Genomic DNA, 27,252 nt, shown 5'->3' with positions numbered 1-27,252 from the left:
AAGTAACCTAGTCGCGTTATCACAGCTTTAGTACTTCTATGCATGCATTGTATAACAATAAAGTGACTGCGTGTCCTTTCCTTATTCTTTTCTTTAAGTAGTATATGCAGTAATATTCTGAATTATTAGGGCAGATCTGAACTCTCTGCAGATAACTAAACTGGGAATAGGCACTGCATCGATGATTGGTTGTACCTCTAGTCAAACACACAATTTTTTCCAAATATGGAACTCATATTGTGTTGAAAATACTGCCCAAATTTCTCCCTTATCTAAGTAAAGACATATATATGATCAATTGCTCAATATTCCTTCTTAAAGTCATTCGCTTCTCTGGATTGCCTGAAGTGAGTCTTTCGATTTCTTCTAATTTAATAAAGATTGCCTAAGTCAAGCTAATGAGCTGACTATTCTTCAATTTTTTTGCGTTTCCCATAACATAAATTAGTATAGTTTCATATCGCTTAATCTCTCTGTTAGACTTAAAGCCATAAGGCCTTGCGAATATATTGTACAAAGATGGCGAGAACATTTCTACCTGTCAGCAAATGGATAGTTTCTCCAACTGTCACTGACCTGCATACATGTTGCAAAGCCCTTCGAACCTCATCGAGATATGCACATAGTGGCTTCTTCGTTTTTCTCATCACTATGGCGTCCCTTAATGCTACCTGTATGCGCTCGTTACTGCATAGTTCAGTCAAAATATTTATTAATTCGCTAGCATATACTCAAAAGTCTGAGCGACATTTCTATGTTCATCTGGTACACTATAGTTCCTATATGAGGACCACAATGAGCTTACAGTTGGCCATCCTATAGTTTCCAGTCTTTAAATAAAATTTTATGTACTCAAGCATTTGAACATGTTCTTGACATGAAAAGCACTGTTACCAATTGTATAAGTCTGACATTGTGATAGTGTTAGGAATAATATAGGTATACCGTTTTTTTTCCGTGAGGCGCAGTGCATAGGATATCATTCGTCAATTTCTCTATTTTATATATACAGCAGTTACTGACAGAGTATTTTACAGAAAACAGAGAGAAGCCTTTCTCTTTAGTCTTTCTTATAGGTTGTTGGAACCATGGAAAAATTGATAGCATTGATATAACGCTAAAGTTGTGTTTTAAGCATTAGGGGAAAATATTTGCTTACAATGCATGGTGTCCCACTCGGGTGCGCTCCCATTTTTCTTGGATGGCCAGAACAAGGATATTGGCAGCCAGTTACGTACCCACCCTGCATTTTGTGGCATTGGAGAAAAATGGTAAGATTGGGCTAGGAATTAGTAAATGCGTTTGTAACATATAACCACATTTATTGCAAGTTACAATAAACGAAAAAAGAAACGCGCGTCGTAAACCAGAAAGTCGCGATGGTGTGGCTGTTTTATGTCTTGAGAATTTTGTCGTAATAATTAACCAATCACCACTACTTCAGCTCTCAGTGCTTACCTGCATAAATCAACACATCGTCCATGCTTGTTCGTTGTTACGTCCATTAGTACCCTGGACTTGCCCGAATATAATGCGCAACAAATATTAGAATATTGCGCAAATATTGCGACATATTTATGTGTGATAGTAAGTGCGAGGGGTAACAGAAGATGAAACTCGTTTCAGACTGCGGCGAACGATCTACAAGGTTCGTTACCCGGATCACAGCACAAACAGTTACCCGACCATTACGTACAGCTGTCTAAACCTGGTGCACGTTTCATCTCGTTTTACACAGGTTGCAATGAGTGTGTCAAATGGATTTGACAAAGCTTTCTTTAGTATGTGAAACTGATGATAAACGAATGTCTTCTTGCATCAGCTATTCCATCAGCGAAGGGTCTTGTCTGTGCTATTTATGTATCGCTGTTATTATGGTTCCACAAAAGTTTCTACAGCTAAACAATCTCGCAAAAACAATATTCTCCTCCTAGTATGCATAACTGACGCAAAACGAGAATTATATTGTGTAGATTGCTTCTAAGTGAATCGCATCAAATGAAATTTGTGATTGCTAGAACCAGTGATTCATATTGCAAAGCACAAATTGCGTCTTTGATGCTAATCATGAGGACATCACTTTGAGTTCTTCATATCTTGAAGGAGAACTACCTTCAAAAAACGGAATGCATATTCACTTGTGAAAATGCCTCGGAAATGCTACTGTCACCAGTTTCTCCACCAGAAAAGATTGTGTGCATGACATTAAGAACCCTTGTAAAACTTATATGATGAAGTTGATATCTTCTGGTCGATGCCTTTGGGACAAATTCAAGAAAAGAATGCAGCAGAGGCGTTAGCTGAATACAACAAAAATTATTTTGATCTCTATGTAGTAAGGAAGACGTAGTGGGGTTATGTTTGCGAAAGGCGTACGTCACATCTGTGAGCACCAACTAAAAGTAGTTAGGTTGAGTTCTTATGGTGGGATAGCTCACGTGCCCCTGTTGCGTTTGAGGTCAAGGGCTCAATACCGGCCTCTGCGGTGACAATCGAATCGAGGTATAATGGAAACGCACTAGTGTATTCGAAATCCCAGGTGGTAAAGTTTATTCAGTAGTACCCCACTATGGCGTGCCTCATACGAAAAATCTGCGTTATGTCACGTAAAATTTGAGAACTAAATGATACACGTTGCAGTTCTTGTGCAATCCACAGCTGCATGCAATTGTTCGATGGTTCTTGCTCTCTTTATAACTCGCTGATAACCTGTCAGGTTATCAAGTTGCTTCGTTGAGTGCATTTTCTTGCAAATCATTCTTATAGTGTTCTACTTAGTTATGAAGAACATCAAGGCGGGTTCTAATCATTCATTACAGTCAACAGTCTACGTGAATGGCTTCTGCCTAATTATTTTGTAACTTCTAAGTTTATGCTGACGTGTTTGCTTTTTATTTAATAACATCACAAGTAGTGCCCTGCTCAGTGACATAAGGACAGAATTCCCGAAACTACAAGCAAACTAACTTCACATTAAACTACGCTTCCGTAGCTAAGATGGTATCACGCAGATGAAACTGTAAGCTTTCAGCCTGTACATGGTACATTTATTGGCGAACATTTTGACACCGGTGCCAATGCGTGATTTAGAGCTTCATTCATTCATTCATTCATTTTCGAGCTTCATCATAGGTTTGATGCTCTATTACTAAGCCAATAAAACCTTTAAAGCTTCAGACTTTTTGATCGCAGCAAAGGAAACAGGTCACTAGAATCACCATTACGTATATGCTCAGCCTGCCATTTCTTTTTGTTTTTTTTTCGTTTTCGAACACATTTCCTCTGGCAAAATGAAGCAATGCGCATTGTGCTCAAAGGATAAGGCAATAAAAGCGTATTTCATTGAAATAAAAAGTGATATTGCTGCTGCTGAACCTCTTGGTTTCAAGATTCGGCACGACACTGCGCTTATTTCCGCATCCTTCTAAACATTGTGGCTTCTGCCTCAAGAGTGGTTTGCGCCAGCTTTTGTGCCCAAAACATTTCTTTTTCTGTATATTTATTTTGGGTACTATGTGCGACATCTGATGTGATAGCATCAACTGACACCTCCATGCTGTAATGATTTACGCGCCGCACCAGGAAGCGCGTGGACAAAGGATCTTTCCATGACTGATGCTAACCACTGACTTCTAACTTTGTTAGCTCAAGTTTATGATGTTTGTTTTGCTTGTAGCTTTTAGTGGCCTAAAGGAGAGGTGTGACCACCCTCTTATCGGTTTGCCTTTTCTATACAAAATCTAGAGACCGAGGCAGGTGACAACTACCATGCACCTGCCTCTGTTCAGGCTCGTGAGTGTGAGTGCATGTGAGTGCATCGTTGTTCGGTAGGTCTACGTTGTCAGATTTTTTCTGCGCGTCAAAATTTCAATCCACTTACCACTAGTGAATGTGTTCATTACATTTATCAATATCATAAAAATAACTGCACACCAAGCAGGTGTAGCTTCGACACTTACCGCTTGCTGTGGAGGTGGACAATAGCTTGGGCGAGTAGGACGTGAAGCACCTGAGCGAGAAACATAATACATGGGCTCAGGACATCCCTTTAAAGAAATCTAAGTCTCGTATATATTATCCTGGTTGATTATGCGCGGCTTCAACACGAAAAAGATAAAATGGCAGGCGCTTGTCCCTGTTCGATATTTAAGACATGTGTGCGTGGGCTGACACTATCAAAACTTGGAGGAATAATTTTGTTAGGAATGTAACACACAGTATAAGCAGCTTTAGTGATACAATGGTGTGGCAATATCACTCGCATATACCCCATTTGTTAACATATCCTAAATATATACAGAACCTGACGTTGACGGTAATAACGATGGAAAAAAAGTTGTTCCCTAGTTGTTATGTCACTGTAAATGGATGAATCATATTCATACCAGTCTGCTCAGATATTTTTTTACAGTTTTCATGTTTTGTTTAAATTGATTTCTCCTCGACATTTCTTGTGAATATTGTGGCAAAACATATATATATATATATATATATATATATATATATATATATATATATATATATATATATATATATATATATATATATATATATATATATATATATGATCCTAGGACTTTTATGTGTTACTCATATGTCTCGTGCTGCTATTGGATCAAATCTACGATTTCAACCTGGTGCACAAAACTCTATACAGCCGCATTAGTACCTCATGGGTTGCATTTTCAATGTTGCCGTTGTTAGAGCACCTATATTGTTGCCATATCAGAACTTAGAGGATGATGGCATCATAAAACTGTGAGTTTATGGAGGCAGCGCACGTTCCTCTTCTGGCCATTTATAGTTATACTTAATATTTCCTGAAGCTAAACATTTCGACAGAATTGCCTGTCTGGTTGGGAAATTGCTTAGGACTTGAGACCGACTCCAACCAAATAACTGATACGTCGGGCTAATAAAATTCAGTTATTTAGTTGGAGTCAGTCACAAGTGTTAATTAATACGTACTGTAATCAGTTACATTTATTATTTGCCCTGTTTTTCATCCATGAAACATTGCTTTGTTTTGGACAAGCATATCGTTTTACATCTTCTTGCAAGCAATCAGCTACGAGCGTTGTAACATCTACTTGCATCGTGCAATAGCACTGTCTAGCTTTACGGGATGAGGAAGCTAACGAGGCGATGGCTAACACTGCTTTTCAGCACCCCGCTACGTTTCCTACCTGTAACCTAAGTAAAGATGAACTCAACTACTACTGCTAAGGCTGCTGCGGCTGATTTACATCAGCAGTGCAGTGCCAACTCAGCACCGTGTGTTTACGTTGAATTAGATTTCATTGAATGCCCAACAAAACCACAGTGGCCTTACCTGGTTGCTTTTGATTTGGAGCACACCTTTTAATGTATGCTTAACAATGTGTGCTTGCATATCCATGTAGCACGAATGCTCCATAAGACCAAGTAAATACTTTAGGAGGTGCGTTGACACAGTTATAATAATGTGAAAGTTGACGTGCGGTGCTGTAGCCTTATTTATCTTACATCAACTAAGAAACACGGTTTTCTAGTTTAGGTCGTCGGAAAAATGTTGGCGTCTCTCCGCACCTGTAAACCTGGAACGTGCGATGTCAATATGCGCAAGTATATCCTTGTGTCTTTCATGTATAGAGCACTGTACCTTGCGCCCCAGTTAACAAAGTAAGCTTCTTAAAGCGGCTATAGATGTGGTGATGGGACCAATTGTGTTTTTAATGCAGTAGCAGCACTCTTTGACGAAATACAGTAAAATATTTCGGTAAATATCTGTTTACTTTCATAATTCGGAAAGCTGCAATTTCAAATTGTCCATCTCATTTAAAAGAACATCATTATCAGCAGTTCCCAGATCGCTACATTTTTACCGGTTAATTTCTCAGCGTTGTAAAGTTTCGGCGAAGAGCGTGATGGAAAATGCAGGCTACACGAGGTTCCACGCGATTCGCGGAGGCGATGGCAGCGCTCCTAGAAGAAATTTCCAAAACGCAACAGTACTCAGTGACTCACTTGGTGACCGGGATAAATTGACGGCTACCGCGAGGCGGTTAGGCGCTGCACGGTGGCTAAAAGGGGTGCGTGAGAGCAACGCAGCCGTCGGAATGCCTACGCGGTAGCTTGGATGCTGCCGTAGCTATCGAGTACAATCGGATGACATGGTTCTGTTTGGTTCTTTCTGCTCCAAGCTCGTTTCTGTTCGCATTCACGCTGTGCAGTTGTCGCTCCTAGTGGTGACAATATTTTTACACGTTGTCATGCCGTAAGAAGCAATGGCAAGTCGCCTGAAACGACAGACGCACTGCGTTGCGCCGGGCTGCACAACATGCAATGTTTCTGCTAGAAAACCAGATAAAAAAATCCTCTTTCTTGGTGCCTGATGACGATGGGGCAGTTCAAACGCGGCAGCGGGTTGTGCCCCATGCAGATAAGGTCTACGGCAGGAGATCAAAGATCTGCGACTTGCACTTTGAAGCCCAGCTTGCAATCCGTACCTACAAGCAGGTGGTGAATGAAGAGCGTGTGCCAATACCTCGCGGCAATTTTGGCAGGGCTAAAGGCGCGGTACCGACAATTTTTGCAGACACGCCAGTTTAGCCTAAAAAAAATGGCCTGCGAAGCGAAAATCAAGGACCTCAAATGGAGACGTGCTTGGGAAAAGACAAAAAGACAGTGACAACTATTCGCTCGAGCCCTCATCATGGATAAGCTTCACAAACCACGGCACTGCTATGAACAACCCATCAGATGCTCACGTGTGTAGTATGGAAGAACAGGACTTCCTCAATGCGGAGAAGTTGCCATCCATGATTTGGTCACGTTGCCTTCTCGCAGAAGCGCCCAAAACACTAGCGTTTCACGTACTTGTCAGATATGGGAACAGGGTGCCTTTTAGAAAATTAGTTTTGTGTTCTCCGTAGCTTTCTTGCTACCATTGCTGCGTGTTAGTGCAAGGAGTGCGCATACAAAAAACTGAGGCGCATGATGTTAAAGGCGTCGTTAGTATATTACAACGAGGCTAACAAAAAGGCGCGCGTTCATGCTTCCAAAAAACGTTTTTTCTTCGACCTCCAGGAGAACAAAATGGCGAGTACGGCAACAAATTGCACATCATAAAATGCTTCAGCGTATCACACTACGACGAACCATGTGTGAAATAGATATATCTGCGCAAGTTTTTTTTTTTAATCAAGCCTCCTGTCGAAGAACAAAAAGATGCGAGGCCGTGTATCCAGTGCCGCTAGAAAGCTTGTGTAACCAACGAACACGGCATTATGACCACCAGGCGCTGTTTTGCTGAGAAACCGAGGTGCCTCGAAGACATTGAGGAGACAGTCTCACAAGCGGCGGGATGCATGCCTGCAGCCTCGCCGCCGCCCCCGGTTCGACCCCATTCCCTCACCGCAGGCACCTCCCTCCACCTCAAGCCCCACCCCTGACGACCCTGGTGGTGTACAGTAGCCTGTGTCGTTGAGTGGAGTAAAGTTGCGTTTCAAAGAGAAAGGTTGCGTGTCTGTCTACAACACCCCCCCCCCCCCCCCCCAAATTCGCGAGGCGCCCTTCTTGCCCATGGCAGCCGCTTGGGGTGAGTGTAGGCCTGTGCCTCACTTTGCGTCGCGTGTTTCTGGTCCACAGTGGCACATTCGCGGGCCGCTTTCGACCATAGCTAGTTTTCTAAACAAGATCGCGGTTAGCTAGCTGAGCCCTCAGTAGGGAACTTTTTTTTACACTTGTGAAGTACAACATAGAAAAATGCTGAGAGAAGGCCAAACTAAATAGCTTGAGTGCTGTTCTCTAGAGCATGAAGCAAATCAACGCTTCGATGTCACCTGCAAGTCTAGAGATTAGGCTCTCGCGTTTCCCCGTAACGTAACGGCGACAAGTGAGAGTGTGCTTTGAAACGGCTAAAAGAAATGGTAGTCAAGGCGTGAAATATAGTCCTAGGTGGCTCTCAGTATGTATTGTAATGAAAATCAAGGGCCCGAAATTGTACGAACATGAAGCATAATATCATGGCTCTTCCCAGCAAAAGCTGCTTTTGTAAATACCTAAAAGCTTATGACTACCTTCGGGTTAAATGAGGAATTACTCGACACAATCAAAGAGAAGGCAAGCGGCATGAATGAATTTAAAAGGCATGAAGGGATCGTAATGGGTGAAATTAAACTCTCAAAAAGTCTCAACGTTACCACCAATGGCCAACTCGAGAGGTTTGTCGACCTCGCAAAATACACATCTCCGGAGCAACAGCGACAAATCTGTGAAAATGGTTTAGTTCGGATGTTTCACCTGTACTGTGGCCAGTTTGGGCAAATACTTGCGCTCTTTGGTTCTCATAGCAATGTTAAAGCCGATGCCTTTTCAAAGATTGTTGTAGACGCTAGCATAACTGCCGAGAACGCAGGTCCATTTGCTGATTTCGTAACAACAGATGCGGCGACGTGGAACATATGCGGAGAGCTTTTGGCATAAAAGGTAAAGTGGAGCACCCTTTTGATGCAAACGAAAGTTTGATGTTTCTATCCGACTTCCCTCAACAAATGAAACGTGAGCGCGATTCCCTTGTGTCGGCTGGCTTTGAGACACCGGAAGGTCGAGTCGGAAACGACGTCGTAAAAAGAAGCCTGGAAATGTGATAAGAAAGACACAGTGCCTCTAAAGGTGATGCCACATGTTACAAATGATATTATAGAGCCAAGTCCTTTCGAACAAATGAAAGCGAACCTGGCTTCACCTATTTCAGCGACGATTTGCTTAGACGACTTTATTTATACATGAACTAGGTAGAAAAAATTGTGGTGCCAACTCCGCTGAGCCGACTGAAGCATTTATTCGCTGAATGCGTAAGCTAATTGAGGTCATGACATCGAGGTGCATTCTTAACCCAATGCGTCCAAATTCTTTTCAAGTGAAATAAATCCGGGAATTTCTTTAGTATATGGATATGGTCTTCGTATATGGCTGGGAAGACGAAGTAGGAAAGCCGAGCTCTCTTAAACAGCCAACACCTGAAGACCTTCGTGTAAGCCTCATAAGCATAACTTCAATTCTTGCCTACATGACAGGAACACTTGGCTACAAATACCTAATGTCTTCTAACTTAAGTCAGAACCCAACGGAGAATGCTTTTGGTATCCTCGGGCAAAAGTCGGGATGAAATGATCAACAGACTCCCACGCAGTTCTTGCATTCTGCGAACTGTCTTGCCTTCTGCAGTCTCACCAAGGCACGCGCAAATGGAAACGTTTCACCAGCAGTGATCTACAGTTTGATTACCTCCGCCAACTGCGAGCCGAAAGAAGCATACAGGAAGCTAGACGATTTACAGGACGTTGGTTGTTCCAATGAAGTGAACGAAGTACTGTCTTCTTGACATTTGCTGCTCGTCCGCAGCTGTACAGTGTCAATAAGAAGCAACTCGCGCATTCTTTGTTATGTGACTGGCTGTGCCCATAAGATGTTAAAAAATTGCAAGTTCGACGAGACGCCGGCGAAAAACTTCCTGAGAAGTCCAGTCTCATAAAGCATGTTGACAGGGGCGGCCTACTCTACCCGTCTCGCGGGCTTGTACAATTAATTAGCAAAATGGAAGACTCGTTTACGCATTGCTTCAGCTTTAACAAGCTAAAAGTGGACAGCACCATTGATTTGATGTCCTCTTTGGCAGGGAACAAGTTAAACTTCGTCGGCTGCAGCGAACACAGTGAGACGGTCACCAATAACGTGTTATAGAATTGTCCGCGCTAACGCGATTGCATTTTCTCGACCAAGCGGAGGACAAGGCATGACAAGAAAAGAGAGACAAAATGTGACATCTAAAACTGCGGCGCGTAACCTAAAGTTTGGCTCCAACGTAGTCCGGTACAATAGCTGAAACGTTAGACATTCTTTTCATTTGGGCGTCCGCACCACGCTTCTGCTTATATATATATATATATATATATATATATATATATAGATATCCATAAGATCAAGTGTTGCCTTCTATCGTTTTGGGTGTTCTTCTTGGCCACCCTTCTAGTTCATCACATTGGCGACTAACATCAATTTGTTTAATTAACTCTTACGTGGAATGATAGCTAAAGCTTGATATACTGGTACTAACCGATTTGACGTGCAGGGAGGCGTGCATCGCTGTAATATGACCTAAGGAGCTCTTCATTGTGAGCTAGGCTCGCAGTGAAGAACCACACCACTAGCATAATATACTTCGCATTCGCTGAAATAATTTTTTTTTACTCCCGACGATTCGGGAAAGCACGTAGAACGCGTGCGACCGACACCAGCAAAATATCTTTGTGCAGGCCATGACGTGCCCGAAGCGAACGCATCTTTAACGCTTAACCACACATCAGAGGATAGCTACTAGTCAATTATTGTCTCCTCTACTAACAAGGGTACACTGTGCATTAGCTTAAGGCTAGATATGCCAACTATGCGACCGCTAATTGCGAACAAAAACGCCCACTTCGAAACTCGCTAATAACGTGTCTCTTTTTTTTCCCAGCTGAATGGCAAACGATTGCTGCAGAGAAGAAAATGGCAGCGAAAAAGAAAATTCTGAAGCGCCATCGGAACCAGGCATCCAGCATCGCAATCGGATATTTTACCTAACCGCTTATAAAATGACCGACTTGCACTTCTTTCTGTTCAAGTTTCATCCATGTGACCTCTCTTCATTTAGACGTTTCTAAAAACGAATTCTTGCCCTTTGCCTACGCTATACTTTAATCTTTCATCTATAACATCTGGAGCGCAAAGAACCCCTGCATGTTTTGTTAGAAAAGCATGCACCCAGCCGCATTGGCACTGACTACCAACGAAGTGAGCTATTGCTACGCATATGCTGCACCACGTTTGCTCGGAATTCCACGTGACAGCATTCACAACATTTAGTAGACTAAACAGCATCAACGTAGAAGTCAGTATGTACGGAGAAAAGGGCCGACATTGCTTGATATGAATTCAAAAGTGTTACGTCTTATGCGACTTCGAACATGCTCTACCAATTTTCAAAATTGTATTTGCGGCGTTGATAGCGGTTTAATTAAGCAGTCTCCCGAAGAGGCATCAAGAAAAAACTGCTTTCGGCAACAAAGAAAACAGTGCGGCCAGGATCACTGGCGCCCCTTTGCGAACGAACATGGAAGGGGACATTTAGACCCTCAAAAGGTCTATCTGGGAGAGGAGTTGCGCGCTTCTCTGCTTTGGTTATTTAAGGTTTGTGTTAATTTGCACATCGCAGTTTCGATTTCAGCGTCTTGGTAATTGTGAAATACGGCCGCACAGATGGATTTGTACCAAGCACTTAAGTCATTCGGTAGCGCGGCATACTTCCATCCTCCGTCGAGTTGCCCGAAGCACATGTTGTGATACTAACGCGTCGAGGAGCACTAAATGGAATGCTTTTTTGTTCCCTCGAAAGCGTGCCTCAACGCTATGAAAGCAGATGCGGCAGTTGCAGCTGTGACGAACACGTCGATATGCGTTGGCTGCTCGGATTCAGGCACGCTGCCTCGCAAAACGCAAATATTTTGTTCCGACGAAAGGGTAGCATGTATTTAGTTTTTCGATGAGCCCTTACCCGACGCATCCTACCAGGAAACATTATAAAGCCATAAAATGCGTCAGACGCACTTTCATAACAATATGGCCGGAATTCTGTAACGTATGCGCCAAAGCATGTTGAACGCATACGTCGATCCTACCATTATGGCCAGCTTCTCAAATAATTCAACACCGATGCGTACCTTTTCGACAATGTCCATGCAGGCAACGTCCAAGAATGACAGGCTGGCGGGAAAACTGAAATACAAAAGAAGTTGAAAACACGAGTGTGAGGTATTTTGACGAGTTATTTCTTGATATGTATTAGTAAATATACTGTGAGAACTCTGATTCTCCCAGGTGGAGAATACAACCTATTTGACTGTAGGGAGCTAACTGTCGCACTGGTAGAATTCCGAACATTTATTCGTCTGTTAGTCATCCATTACATCCATTTGAAGGCTTCAATTTTGTGTTGTAAGATGATGCTCCCCTACACACCTCATTTCTACCCAGTATGGCAGCTGGGCTGCCTTTCCGCTGGCATGGTTTTCACACTTCAGCGCAAGTCCATGGCTATACTAAGCGAACATGTCAGAGCCGAGCGCTGTCGAAGTACTGATAGGCACTGAATGCTTCAAGGATGAAAAATGTTCTTTTCTCCGAGTGCACGAAGGTGCAAAGATCGAAAACTAGCCATCACAGGATCCGCTACGAAGTGTCGTTGAAAAGCGTTTTCTTGATCTCTTGAGGAATGACACTCTGCTGCTGTCAGTGAACTCGGTGTAGAGCTCCCAGTAATGGTGTTTACCCTACGAGGCTATAAAGGAATCCAGGGCCGCTATTTTGTAGCGATGCCTTATGCCTTATTCTATGCTATTCTTATCCACCACACGCGGCCGCCTAATCCCGTTGATAATTTGGGCAGACCGTCGCTCTGACCACTGGTCAAGCGCGAAAAGCCTGAAAGAGCATAGAATCGTAAAAGGCATCGCTACAAAATATCGGCCTAGGACAACGTATATGGCGCTTTGAGCATATCACAAAAGATGCTTTAGATGCTTTACGTTTAAATGCGTATACTTAGCGATAGGTGAGTGACAGCTATTTGGTGATTACAAAAATCGCAAGCGTAATACTTTTTTCTTTTATATCTAGGCAATTTTTTCCAACACAATTCGAACAATTTCGTTTGTTGCTCCTTGAACGTTACCTTCCAATCCGACGTATGTCTCCACAAATATATACAACAAATACCTCCACTTAATGACACAAAGCTTTGTTCGTCCCATACGGCTTGCAATTAACTTCACTTGCGATCAATGCTGCAAGCGCCACAGCCATGTGAACTACGCTTGCTGATATCAGCCTTCCATTTGTTTCACCATCCGCCTTCCCCCCGTGTACACTATGTTCCCACAGTATTCAGCCTGCATCACTCAGCTGCACTTCAATCTTACGTAGGTTCTAAAAAGACTTACTGCGTCTACACTTCATGTTTTAGGTTACTGTAGAAAACAATAAATGTTGTCTATATCTATTGAATCTGCTCCGTCTTCAGCATACTTTAACAATTTGCTAAGCACTTACTACGCATTGTGTTCCATCGGGATATTTCTGATAGTAGTTATGGGTGTCCGTGATGCACTTGTAATAGCAAGTATTCCATGTGACCTAAAATGGAAAACAGTTCATGTACCTCACCTGGAAAAAAATCATCTAACACACATTTTCAAGCGCGAATAATCAAAGTGAGAGCATTGAATAACGCATCAGCCAGGTAGAACATTAGAGTAGCAAAGTAGTGTTTTAGTATCATTCTACATTCAAGGCAGACGTGTTCACTAAGCGTTCTTTGTTCGAAAATATAAAAAAAAGATATCGTAATAAACCTACTTTTGAATATATCACCGTATATAACATATTACGAAATAAAAAGAAAGTGAAATGAAAAGTTCACTGGAGCCTGTCTGGCAATAAAAGACCTATTTACGTTATCTTATACATTTATTAACCGGATGTGGTATAAATGAAGAGGATTCAAATTAAAGTAAAAAAAAGAAAGCAACGTACAATCGTATCATAAACGCACGAATGAAATAATGAGAAGTGGCTTCTTAAACGAAGGACGTAAGAGAGTTGTTTTTGCTGAACGAGTTAAGACGAATAGTACGGCAGAACACGTAATTTCATTGTTGGACGAAATCTAAAGATAGTGAGATTGGCCAAATAATAAACTGCGATGCATCTTAATTGCAATAACAAATTCATAGGCTATCTAAAAACGGGACGCGCTTGCTCGATAGCTGGTACCTATTGTTCCTAGTGAAGTCATTCATATGTTAGTTAAGTAACTGGAGTGCATGGGCAACAACCGCGGTAGTCCTTAACTAGAATGATTCAGAACACTATCAATTTCCATCAGTCTTTCACACTAGAGAATAAATTAGTAGTGCCTGTCGTTAATACTATAAGCATGATACATATATTTGACCATGTCAAATAGCGAAGTGTTGAATAAAATTCGAATTCAGTCTCACAGACAAATTCGGGTTGAAGGTTGCGAATGGTGTGACAAAAAGCAACCACTGTGAAAACTTCGCGGCGTTGGCACCAACCATTAAAAGTGGTTGCGTCTTCTCTGACTTGACTTACCAAACGCCTTCACAGGACAATAGCGGCATTTTTCTATTGCAAAGGGTTAATTTACTAATACCGGTAAAATACATTATTTGCCGAGTATTCCTCTAACGGCGATAATACGTACGTTCATTGTGGCGCATACTGTTGATGTACACGAGATAAACTCAAACATAGTGAGGGCAGTGATCTATTCAAAAAAGACAGGAAGACAAAGAACTTTAATGAGGCCCTCAGAAGCGCCGCACTTAGAGGAGCACCGCGGGCCGCTCCAACGTGGGTACGCGGATGCCTAGCCTCACCGCCGTATCGCGGGCTCTCTGAACAGTCCGGAGTTGTGGGAGAAGCTCGGAACTCTTGATGGCAGAGTTATCTTCCTCGGTGAATTCATTTGATCCCCGTAACAAGGGACACGGAGACAGCATGCGTCCTAAGCTGCCGACCAACCCGCAGTCCTGGCAGGTGGACTCGAAGGCGTCCGGGGGAATAATGCTGAGGAAAGCTAACCTGTGACGTGACCTATTCCGCAACATTCTGATTGTGATTGCCCGAGATCTGGAGAGTTTACCGAGCGCAGGTGGACAAGCCCACCTGCCCATTTCTTCTATTCAGAACAATCAAAACAATCCGCAGATTCCCCTGAAAGTGAAGCGTTGAACCCCACAAGGTTCCGTGCAGCTTCGAAAGATTTTCAGAACATTAGGCTTCCGTGAGAAGGAGCGGTACCAGCGGCTCTTGAGGCATCGCAACTCGATGTCGCACAATAAGTAGCTTGGTGGCGACTAAGACACATAGTTGTTGCTTGACGGCGCCCAAGAAAAAGATCGCAAATATTTATCTTTACTTCTGTTATGAGTTATGCCCAAGCCACTGTATGTAGCAGTGCGAACGAGAACGGTTGTCATGGCTCCAGCAGAGACGATCGAGCAGAGCACGGTGGCGTGTCCATCTCGCGTTTGATGAAATTTGTTGCACCGGATCAAACCCGTTGCTAAACATTGATGCGGAAGCATCAAATGGCTCGTTGAGCGAAATAAGGCGGTGTCTGTAGTCTGTAGCAGGAAACGGCAAGCACGTTCGCATTCGCAGCGATGCCAAGGCAAAACCGGGCCTCGGCGGAGAAGAGCGGCCGAAAGGGGACACCTGCTGCTACACTAGCGCGGCGGGTGTTGCCTGAGAGGAGAGGGTATCGCCGCGACGCCACGTCACCCTCGGTTTCACTCTCGGAAGCTTGCGTTATTCACGCGTTCCTTTTCCGCCCAAGCTCTCGCCTGCATTCTAAGGGTTCCTCGATAAGGCCAACACAAAGCGCGCCTACCGTCTCAATGCGCTGGCTCGCCCGCGAGGACTTCTAAGGTCAAAAGCCTGTTCATCAGCAAGCAATTGTAGATTAATGCATTTGCAACTCTTAAAAAGGGTTTAGGTGTCGTGACCTTTTTATTTGATAATTCATAAATGGAGTTCTTGAAATAAAGAGGTAATTTGCTTCACGACACCTTACGATTTCTATTTTAAGTTATTCCGCGTCCGCAAAACCGACATACTGTAGTATTAGTAGGTGAGCATAGTATTAGGAGGTGAGCATAGTATGTAGTAGGTGAGCAGTGTGCGGCCTAAGGACTAGATGCGGAGGCAAAGACATGGCATACCAGTTCCTAGCGTGCCAAAGTACAGTTAAACAGCAGTTTGGAGGCTTGTCATCACCTAGGTGGTGCCTGTCCTCTCATTTTGAAGGGTGCGCTGGAGTGACAGTTTCGAAGGCAGCTGGTGGCGAGGCCACGCATGCGCAATAGGTGTAATGCGATAGGCGCGGCGCCTTGCTATCTGTAGATGTGGTTTGGGCGGATTAAAGTGGCATGGCTTGTAGGGTGAACGTCGCGGCCAACGCGCTCGGTAAAGCCGTGGTCGTGGGCCCAAGACGTCGCCCCCACCTGGCAGCCACACTAGGCCTACCTGCCCTAACTTCCTACCCTGCAGTGGCAAATAAAGTTGTTTCACTCTCTCTCTCTCAACAAACAGCAGAATGCTGGTATTTACCAACCAGGATAACTTCACGCATTTACGGGAATTGCCATTCGGGAGTTCCTTCCTTACTTTAACACAATCACAATTACAGTATACAAGAACCAATGAAGCGTACTGCACTATAGCCCTAACTCAGGGTTTTGCCGAATGGGCGTGTTTTTTCACAACATTGTATAGAATTAGGCAAAAGTTGTTTTCGAATTTTCACGCCGACACCGCACCTGCCTGACATGACACGAAATATTTTTTTTCAAGAATATCTGTACACTGTACGACTGACAAAAACGCCTCATAAACTGACAAACCTTGACTCTCCATTAGGAAAATATTATGTGCAAAATTCAGTGTTCGCATTGCGGGCACATAAAAAATGTTTTTTGTTATTTAAGCATAACGTATTCTGCGGAAAAGAACGAACGCTGTTATATTCATACGCAGATGCACCACTTATACTACAAACTCTACTCTACAACTCTACAATGTATGACTCTTTAAACACACATATGTACCACGCGTTTCTTTCCCATATGCTAGTAAGTAGTATATGAAGAACGCACTGTGCTTACCGTATAACGTCTTCTGCAGATGGTAGGCCTATCACCTTGGCTGTGATATTGGGCCCATGAAAGAGCTGTAAATATAGGGAGCAATTTTCTCATAATACTGCTTCTGAAAACTCACTTAATGGCCAAGAGAACGCTTGACTTCTAAATAATTAACCCTAACTTACTATACATTATGTTTACAGTTGTGAATATTATTTTATAGTACAAATATGCTGCTGTGCTAAACAAGGGAAATGATGCTTTTACAAGAAATGCATGCATAGCGCGCTAAGATTCCACGATTCGGTCTGTAAGTATGCATGATAGCTAGCTGAGGCGTTGTAATATTATAGCGAAGTAAATACTGCAAGTAAATAGCGATTCCATACTGCACTATTCAATGAAAAACAAATAATTCTTACTGCTTATGGGGATGATATACAATATCAAGCAATGCAATAACATCGGCATCGTTCTTGGACCCAGCATTTCTAAAGAATGAGAATAGCGGCAGCCTCGACACTATCCGTATATGTAGTAAACGTGGCATGAATTGAGGCAAAACTGAGAAAAGGGCAAACGTCCACTTTCAAAGCGCACTTGTTACCCTTTGGTTGTTTGCCACGAAACTTTGTTGTAGGCATTTAAGAGAATCTGATATGTCGTGACCTTTCTGTCACGTCAACACTTTGTCGCGCTACTAGGGAATGTATCGCCTGTTGACAACATTTTGAACATGGCTAAAGCAATCGTAAAGACCCCTATACTTGCTAGTGGCCCCCTCTTATGTTCGAAAATATTGATGTGTGCCGTATTATTTCTCTCTGTTCTAGTAAGAGAAAGCGATTGATATGGATACTTTTTTCGCATTAAATAGGTGATACCTGAGCAAGTGCGCGCCAAAGTATTCGAAAACAGTGATTAACCTAGCACAGCAGCATTGTATCCGGCCTTGCCTCGATGGTTCAATTATATCAGTAGCAGAGAACATACCACATGTGATTAGAGAGTTTTAGCGAGTCTGGTATTCCTTTAAATGCTGGCCTCTCAGGTGTAATAGAGGGTGGGCGAGAAGGCAAACGTGAGTGGCCTGTGCAGTGCAGCCATCTGGTGGCGCAGAGCTCAACCATACAACACAGAGCTATTACTGCAGTTACCAAGTGTATTCTACTTCACTGACATAAATATTCGACGATGATCAGGCAAATCACATTTGTGCCTCCATGTATCCGGTAAAATGCCCAGTTCTCCTGCGTTTAGAAGAATACCAGGCACGCTAAAAGTCTCTATTATCCTGTGTGTTTAAGCAGACCTTCCCTTAACATTTATAATACATACTGCAGGCACGCCTCAGAAGAAGTGCGTTACAAACGAGAATAATTACAATACTGCCTGCCAACAGTTTCCTAATAAGGGTTTAAGTTGACAGAAGGTGTGCGTTCGCGGCCCATAGAAACTCGCGCAACAGGACAGTTTCTTCCGGCATGCACAGAGGACCTATTCTTTAGCAGTACCGCCGCAGCGTCAACTGCCAGCCGGTAATCCCCTTCTAACAACGCGAAGCAACGAAATCAACAAGATATTGCTTATCTCTAGCTGATATCGTCACTTAGCGCTGTTACAAGGTGTTGACCGGCCAGCAAGTCGACGCTTGTGCTGTAATGTTAAAGAATGGTTCGAGTTTACCTCCTTCATGCTTTCATGGTTAGCCTAGAGGTGTGAACAAATTGCTGCAGCATGCTAGATGTCCTGCACTGTAGGCTGGTTATATTCAACTCACAGCAATCTTCTAGGCTAATGTTTTGGTGGACATGCTTTTACACTTCCGCTTTCAGAGCTATTCATTCTTAGAAAAAGGCAATAGGTAAAACTGAAGCAGTATAGTGCTCCAATAACAGTTGCGTGTAGTGTCCTTATTTTCACGTTTTATGGGAGTATAAAATTCATATAGTAAAGACGCATCGGAGGAGCGTAGAAGAAGAGGAAGTAACGGGGGCGCTAGGTTTTGGTAATGGGCTGTTTCCAACAGCCCTATGTCTTGTGTAACTTTTTCACCATTCGCACTCTAAATAAATCCATTTTACATCCGTAACAACTGTAGCAGAGGCACTTCGTACTGGACGCCATGGGTAACACCAGTCCTAGAAAAGCAGATATCTGCCAGCACTACCACAAGAACCAACAGGCATGACCAACACCTAAGCAGATCGGTCAACCAACACCGCCGAAGAGGGACTAAATCAAGACAGCCTGAGGCCGAGGAAACCTAGATACTGGACACCAGAAGCACAAATATGCTTAGGTAAAACTGATGATGATGATGTGGATGACTGCATGGTGCATTAAGAGTAAGCCGCCATAAGAGGAGTGTGCCAGCACAACTTGTGAATTTTTTCTCGTCGGTACCACTCTACTTCGCTTTGACAATCATGAACTCTTGCTTACGCATGGAAACTTTCTGAAGAACACTCTGTCAAGGAATTAAAAGTCCGGTTTGAAGACAAATTTTGAAACAAAGAAACCAGAACACACGCCCTCGAAAAGAGTGGAACTGCCTGGCAAAACATGTATACAACGTATATTGAAGAAATATTGAAGCCTTGCGGAATTCCAAACGCGACCACCTCCGATGAAGACAAATTAGGGCATCAACTAAAAGGCATCGGTGAAGATGTTCACAATTTTGTAATCAGCAAATAAAACCTGAACACTTCTTCCGAATTAAGGCGGTGGTGTCACCCGTTCGAGGCTCTGAAGACCCGAAGGGGCTCCGGCGCTTGGACAACGCCCCTGAAGTTGCAAGTATAGGCGCTCTTTGGCCATACCTGGCCCTTGCGCCATTAAACACCGCATATAATCATCCTAGGCGTCACTGCCTGCGATGACAACGCCTCGATCATGCCTCGAGCGGTTCAAGATAAGCTATCACGATAGCAGGGAGCAGATACTGGTTATCAATGCTCGTTTGACGAGTGCATTGCCGAACGAGCACCTTCCTGGTCGCGATAACGTCACATCGAGCGTCGGCCGCCATCTGTAGAGCCACACATCAAGAACACAGGCGCTTGGCTCCTGCCGAAAAATCTCAGCCACCGCCAGTCCTCAACAGTCAGAGGTGACCTACAACCCAATACCCCGACGTGTTCTTTCGTATTACCAACCGATGGCACGACCTGTTCCGGCAGAAATATACCCTATACCACGTCGACCTGGTCGATTTAGTTTCAGCCTTGACCTAACTTTCTGCTACGCCTTGCGGTTATAGAGGACACATTGCACGTTTTTGTCGCCATCTCCCGCAGTGAACTCCACGCTTTTCACCGTACCTATCTTATCTACCCTAGGACGCACCCTCACCGTTTGGAGTCCATGCTTTGCGGCAACAGTGATCGTACCAATCACATTATGAGACCTCTGTCTCTGAGTGCAGCCTTACACCGCCGCCGACCCGACCACACCGTTCGCCGTCCCAGGGTCATCGTCGGTCACTTTCCTCGCCGCAGCTGGGAAACTAGCTGGTCCGTCCGGCGGAGGTGCGCTTGCATCAGTGTCACATTTCGCCAATTCCTACGTCTTTTGTTATTCTAAAGAACATGGTTTGTGCGTGTACAGACGGTGTAAATACTACTGCTATTGCATGAGCATTTGCCTCAAAGATCGCTTAGCACACAAAGTTACGTTCGCGGGGGGGCGCAAATGAGCATTTTGTAGAGTTGGAGGCAAAATATTGGGCCCTGTGTGTTTGTTATTTTTGGTTGCGATTGGTGGACCTAGGTGTATGCCACTTGTGATAATATTTTAGATATAGATTTCCTATGTGAATGCAGCCCTTACTTAGTCAAGTACGAATAGATTCTACTATGGAGCACGTTCTTAATCACCACATTTGGTGACGTACAGAACAATAAATACGACGCGTTTTCGTAGCCTTAAAATGTGTTTCTGCCTGGTCAGAAAGCGATGTTTGTTGCCCTATGCTCGTTACGTATACGGATTGGATTATACAGCGGCCTTGTGGAGCCAAGCTCTCATAACACGATTAAAATGAATGTCTTGGTCCTTCAATCTCTTGTCCAAGACATCGGCGGGCGTGCTCACTTGTATACACTCAATGCTTTAATGGAGTCAGTTGCCCTGCCTGCCGGACTTAAATTGGGAACATTTGAGGAGCAAACGACAATTCATGAACGAAGTCTTGTAGCATCTTCAGACATCAGTAGACAATTGCCCATGGTATTCGGCTGACTTGTGACGTACGATAAACAACTTGGTCTCGCCTTCCGAGCAGGATATTCTGCAAGAAGCGCTGGCCTCCTAAGCCTAAGTATTTTAATTTGCCCAAATCAAGCGTTCTCCGATGTTGCCGGAATCCCGCGTGCACCAGCGCATCATCACAGAGCAAGCGACTCTGATACGTAAAAAAGCTACCTTAGTATTTCCTCAATCAGGAAAAGTGATCGCCAATCAGGTCGACGGCATGCTTCAGACAGGCGTTATTCAGGACTGTTGCGTTCCTTGGGAGGCTCCTGATATACTAGTGCAAAAGAAAGACAACTGATGGAGATTTTATATCAACTACCGCCGCCTGAACGTCGTCACAAAGAGCGATGTGTATATCTGAGCAACCACTAACGATGCGGTTGGCTGCCTTCACTTTATCTCGTAGATTTAATTTGTTGACCTCCAGTTCGTATACTGCCAGAGACGGAGCCAGGCGTATGACAGAGAAAACACTGCTTCTGTTACACCTGAACAAATCTTAGTTTAACGTCGTGTCATTCGGCGTATGTGGGATCCCGGTAACCTTTACGGAATTTGTGGTATCCATTCTCCGTGATCTCAAATGGGAGATTTGCATGTCTTATTTTGATGATATGATTATTTTCAGCCGCACATTTCGCGTGCCCAACCAACAGCTCAGCGTTGCTCTGGACTGCATCCAACAGGCTGGGCTCATATTAAGCTATACGAAGGGCCATTTAGCTGAACGTCAAACCCTCGTGATGGGATATCTCTTAGACAAGAATGCGTTATGGGCAGACCACCAAAAGGCGTCTTCTGATCGCATCTTTAAACAGCCGGGGACAATGAAAAACCTTGGAGGTTTCGTTGGCCATTTTTTCTTATTTTCGCACTTTATTAAAGAAGTCTGTCAACTTGATTATGCACTGACTAACCTGATTTGCTAACACACTCCCTACATATGGTCCGCTCACTGCGAGATTCCTATCAAGCAGCTGAAGTTTTTACTCAACTTTGGGCCATTTCTGCGTTATTTAGATTCCATGGCGTTAACGAAACTTAATACTCATGCAAGTGGTACGGACGCTGGTGCTGTACTCGTCCAACCTCATGATAGTACTCCAGAAATATTGGCTTCTAACCCACATTCGTACAATTTTTTTGTAGTGTGGCGAGACTATTGGAAACAAATAGACTGAGGACGCTGGGGTTACTGTGCATTTCCCTCTAGTCGACGGCTTGCCTACTGCCAACCTAACAGCACTGACTTCCCATGTGCCATCTGTCCTGATATCAGCGGATGCTTTTATCACTATTGCCGATGACCACGTGGGGTCTACATACCATTTTAAATGATTCTCATGCTTCTTTTGAATCGAACCAAGCATCACTAGGCCGCATAGCTATCCTTTCTCACCTCATTTATACGGGACATCACGCACCCTTACACCAGCGTCCGTACCGCGTGTCATCCACACAACGTCATGTCATCACTGAGGAAAAAATATTAAATTATGGGGTTTTACGTGCCAAAACCACTTTCTGATTATGAGGCACGCCGTAGTGGAGGACTCCGGAAATTTCGACCGCCTGGGGTTCTTTAACGTGCACCTAAGTATAAGTACACGGGTGTTTTCGCATTTCGCATCACCGAGGAAGTTGAGGACATGCTTGGACGTGGTGCTGTCTGCCAATATCACTTATCAACAATATCAGTCCTGCAGTCTTCGACTGTCTCTTGTAGAAAAATTAAAGAAAAAAATGGCTGAATTCGTTTCCGAGTGGGCTATCGTAGCCGCAACAAGCTTACACGCAAAGATGTCGGCCCTCTACCGCACATAGATGATGCCCTGGATGGTCTACATTGTGCAGAATTTTTTCTTCTTTGGACTTGTTTGGCAATTGGCAAGCCCCGATGAATAAGCCGAACCGCGAGAAGAGAGCTTTCATTGCGCCTGAAGGCCTGTATGAATTTACGGTGATGTCATTCGGCCTATGTAATGCACCTGCAACATTTGAAAACATGAGAGACAAGATTTTGCGAGGCCTCACATGGAAGACGTGATTGTGTTATTTAGACCACATGGTAGTTTTCTCCCCTGATTTCGCCACTCACCTCTCTGGTCTTCACGAAGTTGTTACTAGCCTTGCCACTGCCGGCCTTCCATTTAACCTAAACGAAGTGTCGCTTTATAGCCTGTCAACCAACCATACCTGGCCACGTCATTTCCAAAGACGGCGACCTTCGTGAAGTTGACAAGCTTTCTACTGTCGCAGAATTTCCCAGGCCTGTTACAGTGAAACAGCGCCGAAGGTTTCTCGGTCTTTGCTCTTATTCCATTACTGCGCAATTTTGGCTCCATCATGGCATCCCTTACGAAGCTCCTGGCTAACAAGTATTCATGTTGAATCTGACGAGAACTCAGAGGCATTCCCTAAATTGTACCATAAAATTCACATCGTAAAATTTCCTGTCTACTCAACATTCTAATAGGAGTCATCGTGCTTTAACTGGCGTCGTTATCGGGCAAGCTAGTGCTTCGATGCCAGAACAGAGCTAGCATTAAAAATACATACATGAGGAAAGGCTTTTGTTCATATGTATGTTTTGCTCGCGCTGTAGTCTTGGCTCCTGCTGAATATGTGTTGGTAGTTCTAACGGGAAAGTATGACTAAAATATTTAGTAAAAAAATCAATTCAGGCACCGATTAGAAGGAAAAATATTTATTTCTGGTTTTGAGAGGTTTCATTTTCACCTGCTGCTAATTGAAATATCGCCTCAGTCTTGGCTGAGGAGATCGGGATGATAACTTTATGACTAATCGCGCCATAGCTCAAGATGTCCCCCAGAGCGTGTCGCGGATCATTACTGCAGGTCTTTACTGAATAAGATTGTTCATTCAAATAAGCATAAGAATAGGCGCATAGGAAACGTTTTCGTTATATAAGCATGGCTATAGGTAGGGCACTCGATGTCACGTGGACGCGATTGAGTGATAGTGTGAAGTGTGGAGCGAAAACCATTCTTAATACGACGTATGAATTCTGTCGTTCATTTTCCCAATGATATTTCACATATATTTCAGCGGATAAGCGGACAGCAACTCATTTCTTTATAACGGCATAGCTTAATTTTCCAACTCACACCCACCTGCAAAAAGGCCTACAGCAAACTCGAACAAAATCAGCTATTTGCATGGTCTCAAGTGGATAACAAATGTAATATGGGCAGCTTACCATTCGAGGAATTCCCTCGAACGTTCGTACTGCCATGAAAAGCTCCCTACCAGGGTGTGCAAGATGCCTCGCAAACTTAACTGAATTTTTTTACAGCGCGTGTCCACTGCACTACGCCATGCTGTTGCTGGTCTAAATAACAAATGTAAAATTGATTGGTGTTCTTACGTAATGCTCACGCAAATACATATATAGAAGATGACTAAATTAGCGCAGAGATAGCTACAGCATGTAAGAGATAAACTTAGTATGCTCAATAATTGTTTGTTTCATTCCTAGAAGAGCGAAGGCAAGCGCACTCACCAAAGCACCTCAAGTGCCCAGAGAAGGAACACACTGGCGTATGTTCAAATATTTTTGTTGTTGAGTTCATATTACAAAGAAGAACCTCATCTTGAAGTAGGCATTTTATTTGGCCCTCCCTGCGTACAGGAGCTGTATTGGCTAACAACCATAGACACGAAATAAAAACAAAGAAGGAAGTTTATTTTTTCTTTCAGTTATTATTTTTTCGAATTAATAATTCGTAATTTGAAGGCTTCTGTAATGAAGAAACATCTTTGTTGGTCTAAGTGGCTGTCTTTTACTTTCTTCAGCATCATTTGTGCCATTCTTATAGCTAATTCAATCAATGTATTGAAACACAGGTATCCTGGTCTGCACCTTCTATGCTAGACGTTCCTCCTTTTTGGAAAGATGTCGAACTATTTGCTGGTGAATTGTACTCTGCGGTGGTATATCGCAATGTCAGGTATTCCATGTCGTGCAAAGATATTTTAGTGTAGCCTTGCTTGATTGGAGTTAATTGATTTAAGCTGATGCACATTCCAAAGGTTGCGGTAGTAATTCATTGTGATCAAGAAGTTTACTTTGAAGTAAAAAAAAAATGACGCATCGAACAAGCTCCCATCAACAGCTTGGTTCTGGATGAGGAAAGAGGGTTCCTTGTTGCGGCAAGTGTCCATGCTTTTGAGATAATTCACTCTTCGCGATGAGGTCATTCAATTTTTCATTCAATTCTCGCCAAAGACTCATTCACGAGTGCATCGTAGACAGCTCTCAATCCCACGTCGTGATGAGTGGAGTGTGGCTTTTAACTCACATCGCAGAGACGTTGTAGAACGGTTGGGTGTATTCTATTGAAAAATAAGGTTAGACTCAACTGTGACCGCCTCCCTGTATGTGAAGTGTACTGTGAAGTATAATTGACAGTCATCTTCTGGTCAGCCTGGCATGATTAATGCCTTCATTCTTTGCAATGATTCATCGTTCTCAGTCACAGGCCGAGTATTCTTTCAGGTCTCTTTTCACAGGAAGGTATTATGCGATCTTATTGTTTTCAAGGTCTTGTTCATTACTTTCGTTATGAAGGATCGCATGACACCTCGTATTGGCGAAAAGTAATTCTTTGCCTGGTCTGCGCTCTACGACAGTGTCATGCCTTTGCGTCTGGATAATATTTTCTTGTAGTCGCCTTGGAACTTGATTTATCGTCTCCTCACAATTGCTTAAAGTAGCTTGCGATCATTGGTCTTTGTTTCTCCTTCGAATGTGTACTGGTTAATGCAACGACTACGCAAACTTTTTTTTCAGTTTGTGTAAGCGGTTATCCGTCGGTGTAAGTGGTGTGCTGGCGATCGAGACTGGCTGTCCGTCTAGGAGATCTGCAGCGCGCCTAAGTGAATTTCTATCATACTAAATTTCCAGTATCTTATTGAGTCGAAATAGGCCAGAATTGGGGCTCTTATCATGGCCCCTTTTGTCTTTTGAAGTACGTTATTGCGGTTTTTTTTTCAACGCTATTGTTTATTCGTGACAGTGAGTTTTCGTAATGGCTCTAATGCAAACAAAAGTTTCGGCAACAATTCGCAGAGGAACTTGATGATGAGAAGTGTTGCATTTCTTGGGCGTCAAGTGGCTTTGCAATTTATTTATTTGCCTGGACTTTATTTGCATCAACCATTAGTAATTTTAGCCGCTCGTGTTCTAAAAAGGCAGCCGATGATGCTCGAAGTTACGTTTTTTCTTTGTTGATACGGTTTCCAATTTGCCGACATCTCTGGAGGAGGTTCGCTAATTTCTAGGAATGGTTTTCGACTACATGTCTTTTTTTTCATTTTCGAGCACTTCAGAGATAAGAATGTCGTCGGAAACGCAAAGAACTTCGCTAACTCCTTCAAATGCCACTTGATGTCTTTTCTTATAAATTTATCGCTGCTCACCGCAAGTCCAAATGGCAGGCGGCGCCATCTGTAGTGACCTTTTAGTGCTTGAGAAGTGGTCATACAAGTTTGATTTTCAAAAGAACATTGTCAGTAGATTTCTTGCAAGTCTAGTATCGAAAAGATTTTTTCTTTTGACAAGGTTGGGTAGTTTGTAATCGCGCATAAACAATGTGTGACGTTTTCCTTCGGGAGACTCGTTGAGCCCTTGAAAGTCGACATATATTGGCATTTCATTTTTTTTTGGTTGAAACAACCACTATGCAAATCCACTGCGTTGGCTCTGTTACACATTTAATACTACAATATTTCTCCTGGGTCGCCAATGTATCTTCTAATAGCGATTTAATGCTGACAGGCACTCTGCAACTTTGTCAATTTCAGATGCTTATCTTGTTTAGTCACCAAGTGTGTTTTCCTGATAGTGCTCCTAGGTTGAGCCCAAAACATCTCGGTATTGTTCTACCATGTAACCAGTGAAATTAGCTTCTGCCATTTTGATTGCAGCCACAAAGTTGTAGTCTATGGTTATCAGACCCTTTTTCTCGGTTGTTGTTGTTACAACAAGATTAGTGAGGTCATCCTTAACCACCACTAATTCTATAGAATGCCGTTGTCCATGTGCAGTCATGATTTCTAGTTGTGCTTTGCCTAACCAGTGAACCGTGCTTCCATTGCGCATTCGTAGTGTTGTTCTGCATGGTCGTACTTCCTGTTATACGTCAACAGCTGCAGCGCTTTCCATTTGAAATTTTACTCTCTGGTTTGTTCACATTCACAAACATCTGTAGTGAGCTTG

General features: G+C 43.3%; 1 protein-coding gene across 6 annotated transcripts in view; it reads right to left on the bottom strand.

Moving 5' to 3' along the window:
* Positions 1–27,252, bottom strand: part of LOC135896013 (uncharacterized) — a 209,738-nt gene that overhangs the window by 10,882 nt on the left and 171,604 nt on the right. For 4 of the 6 annotated variants that reach the window (XR_011509152.1, XR_011509153.1, XM_070527789.1 and 1 more), the window contains exons 2-6: positions 16,773–16,837; positions 13,132–13,215; positions 11,745–11,799; positions 3,960–4,009; positions 1,160–1,243 (exon numbers count right to left, since the gene is read on the bottom strand). Coding sequence is in view for 4 of the 6 variants with exons in the window: in XM_070527789.1 (XP_070383890.1) it covers positions 1,160–1,243; positions 3,960–4,009; positions 11,745–11,799; positions 13,132–13,215; positions 16,773–16,837 (338 nt within the window). In the remaining 2 variants the exon portion in view is untranslated. Of the gene's footprint in view, positions 1–1,159; positions 1,244–3,959; positions 4,010–11,744; positions 11,800–13,131; positions 13,216–16,772; positions 16,838–17,173; positions 17,267–27,252 lie in introns of those variants that run through there. The other 2 variants (XM_065424285.2, XM_065424286.2) reach the window with 2 other exon arrangements.

The sequence above is a fragment of the Dermacentor albipictus genome, chromosome 10 (assembly GCF_038994185.2).
Source record: "Dermacentor albipictus isolate Rhodes 1998 colony chromosome 10, USDA_Dalb.pri_finalv2, whole genome shotgun sequence".
Lineage (NCBI taxonomy): Eukaryota > Metazoa > Arthropoda > Arachnida > Ixodida > Ixodidae > Dermacentor > Dermacentor albipictus.
This window is presented reverse-complemented; position numbering and strand designations above follow the sequence as displayed.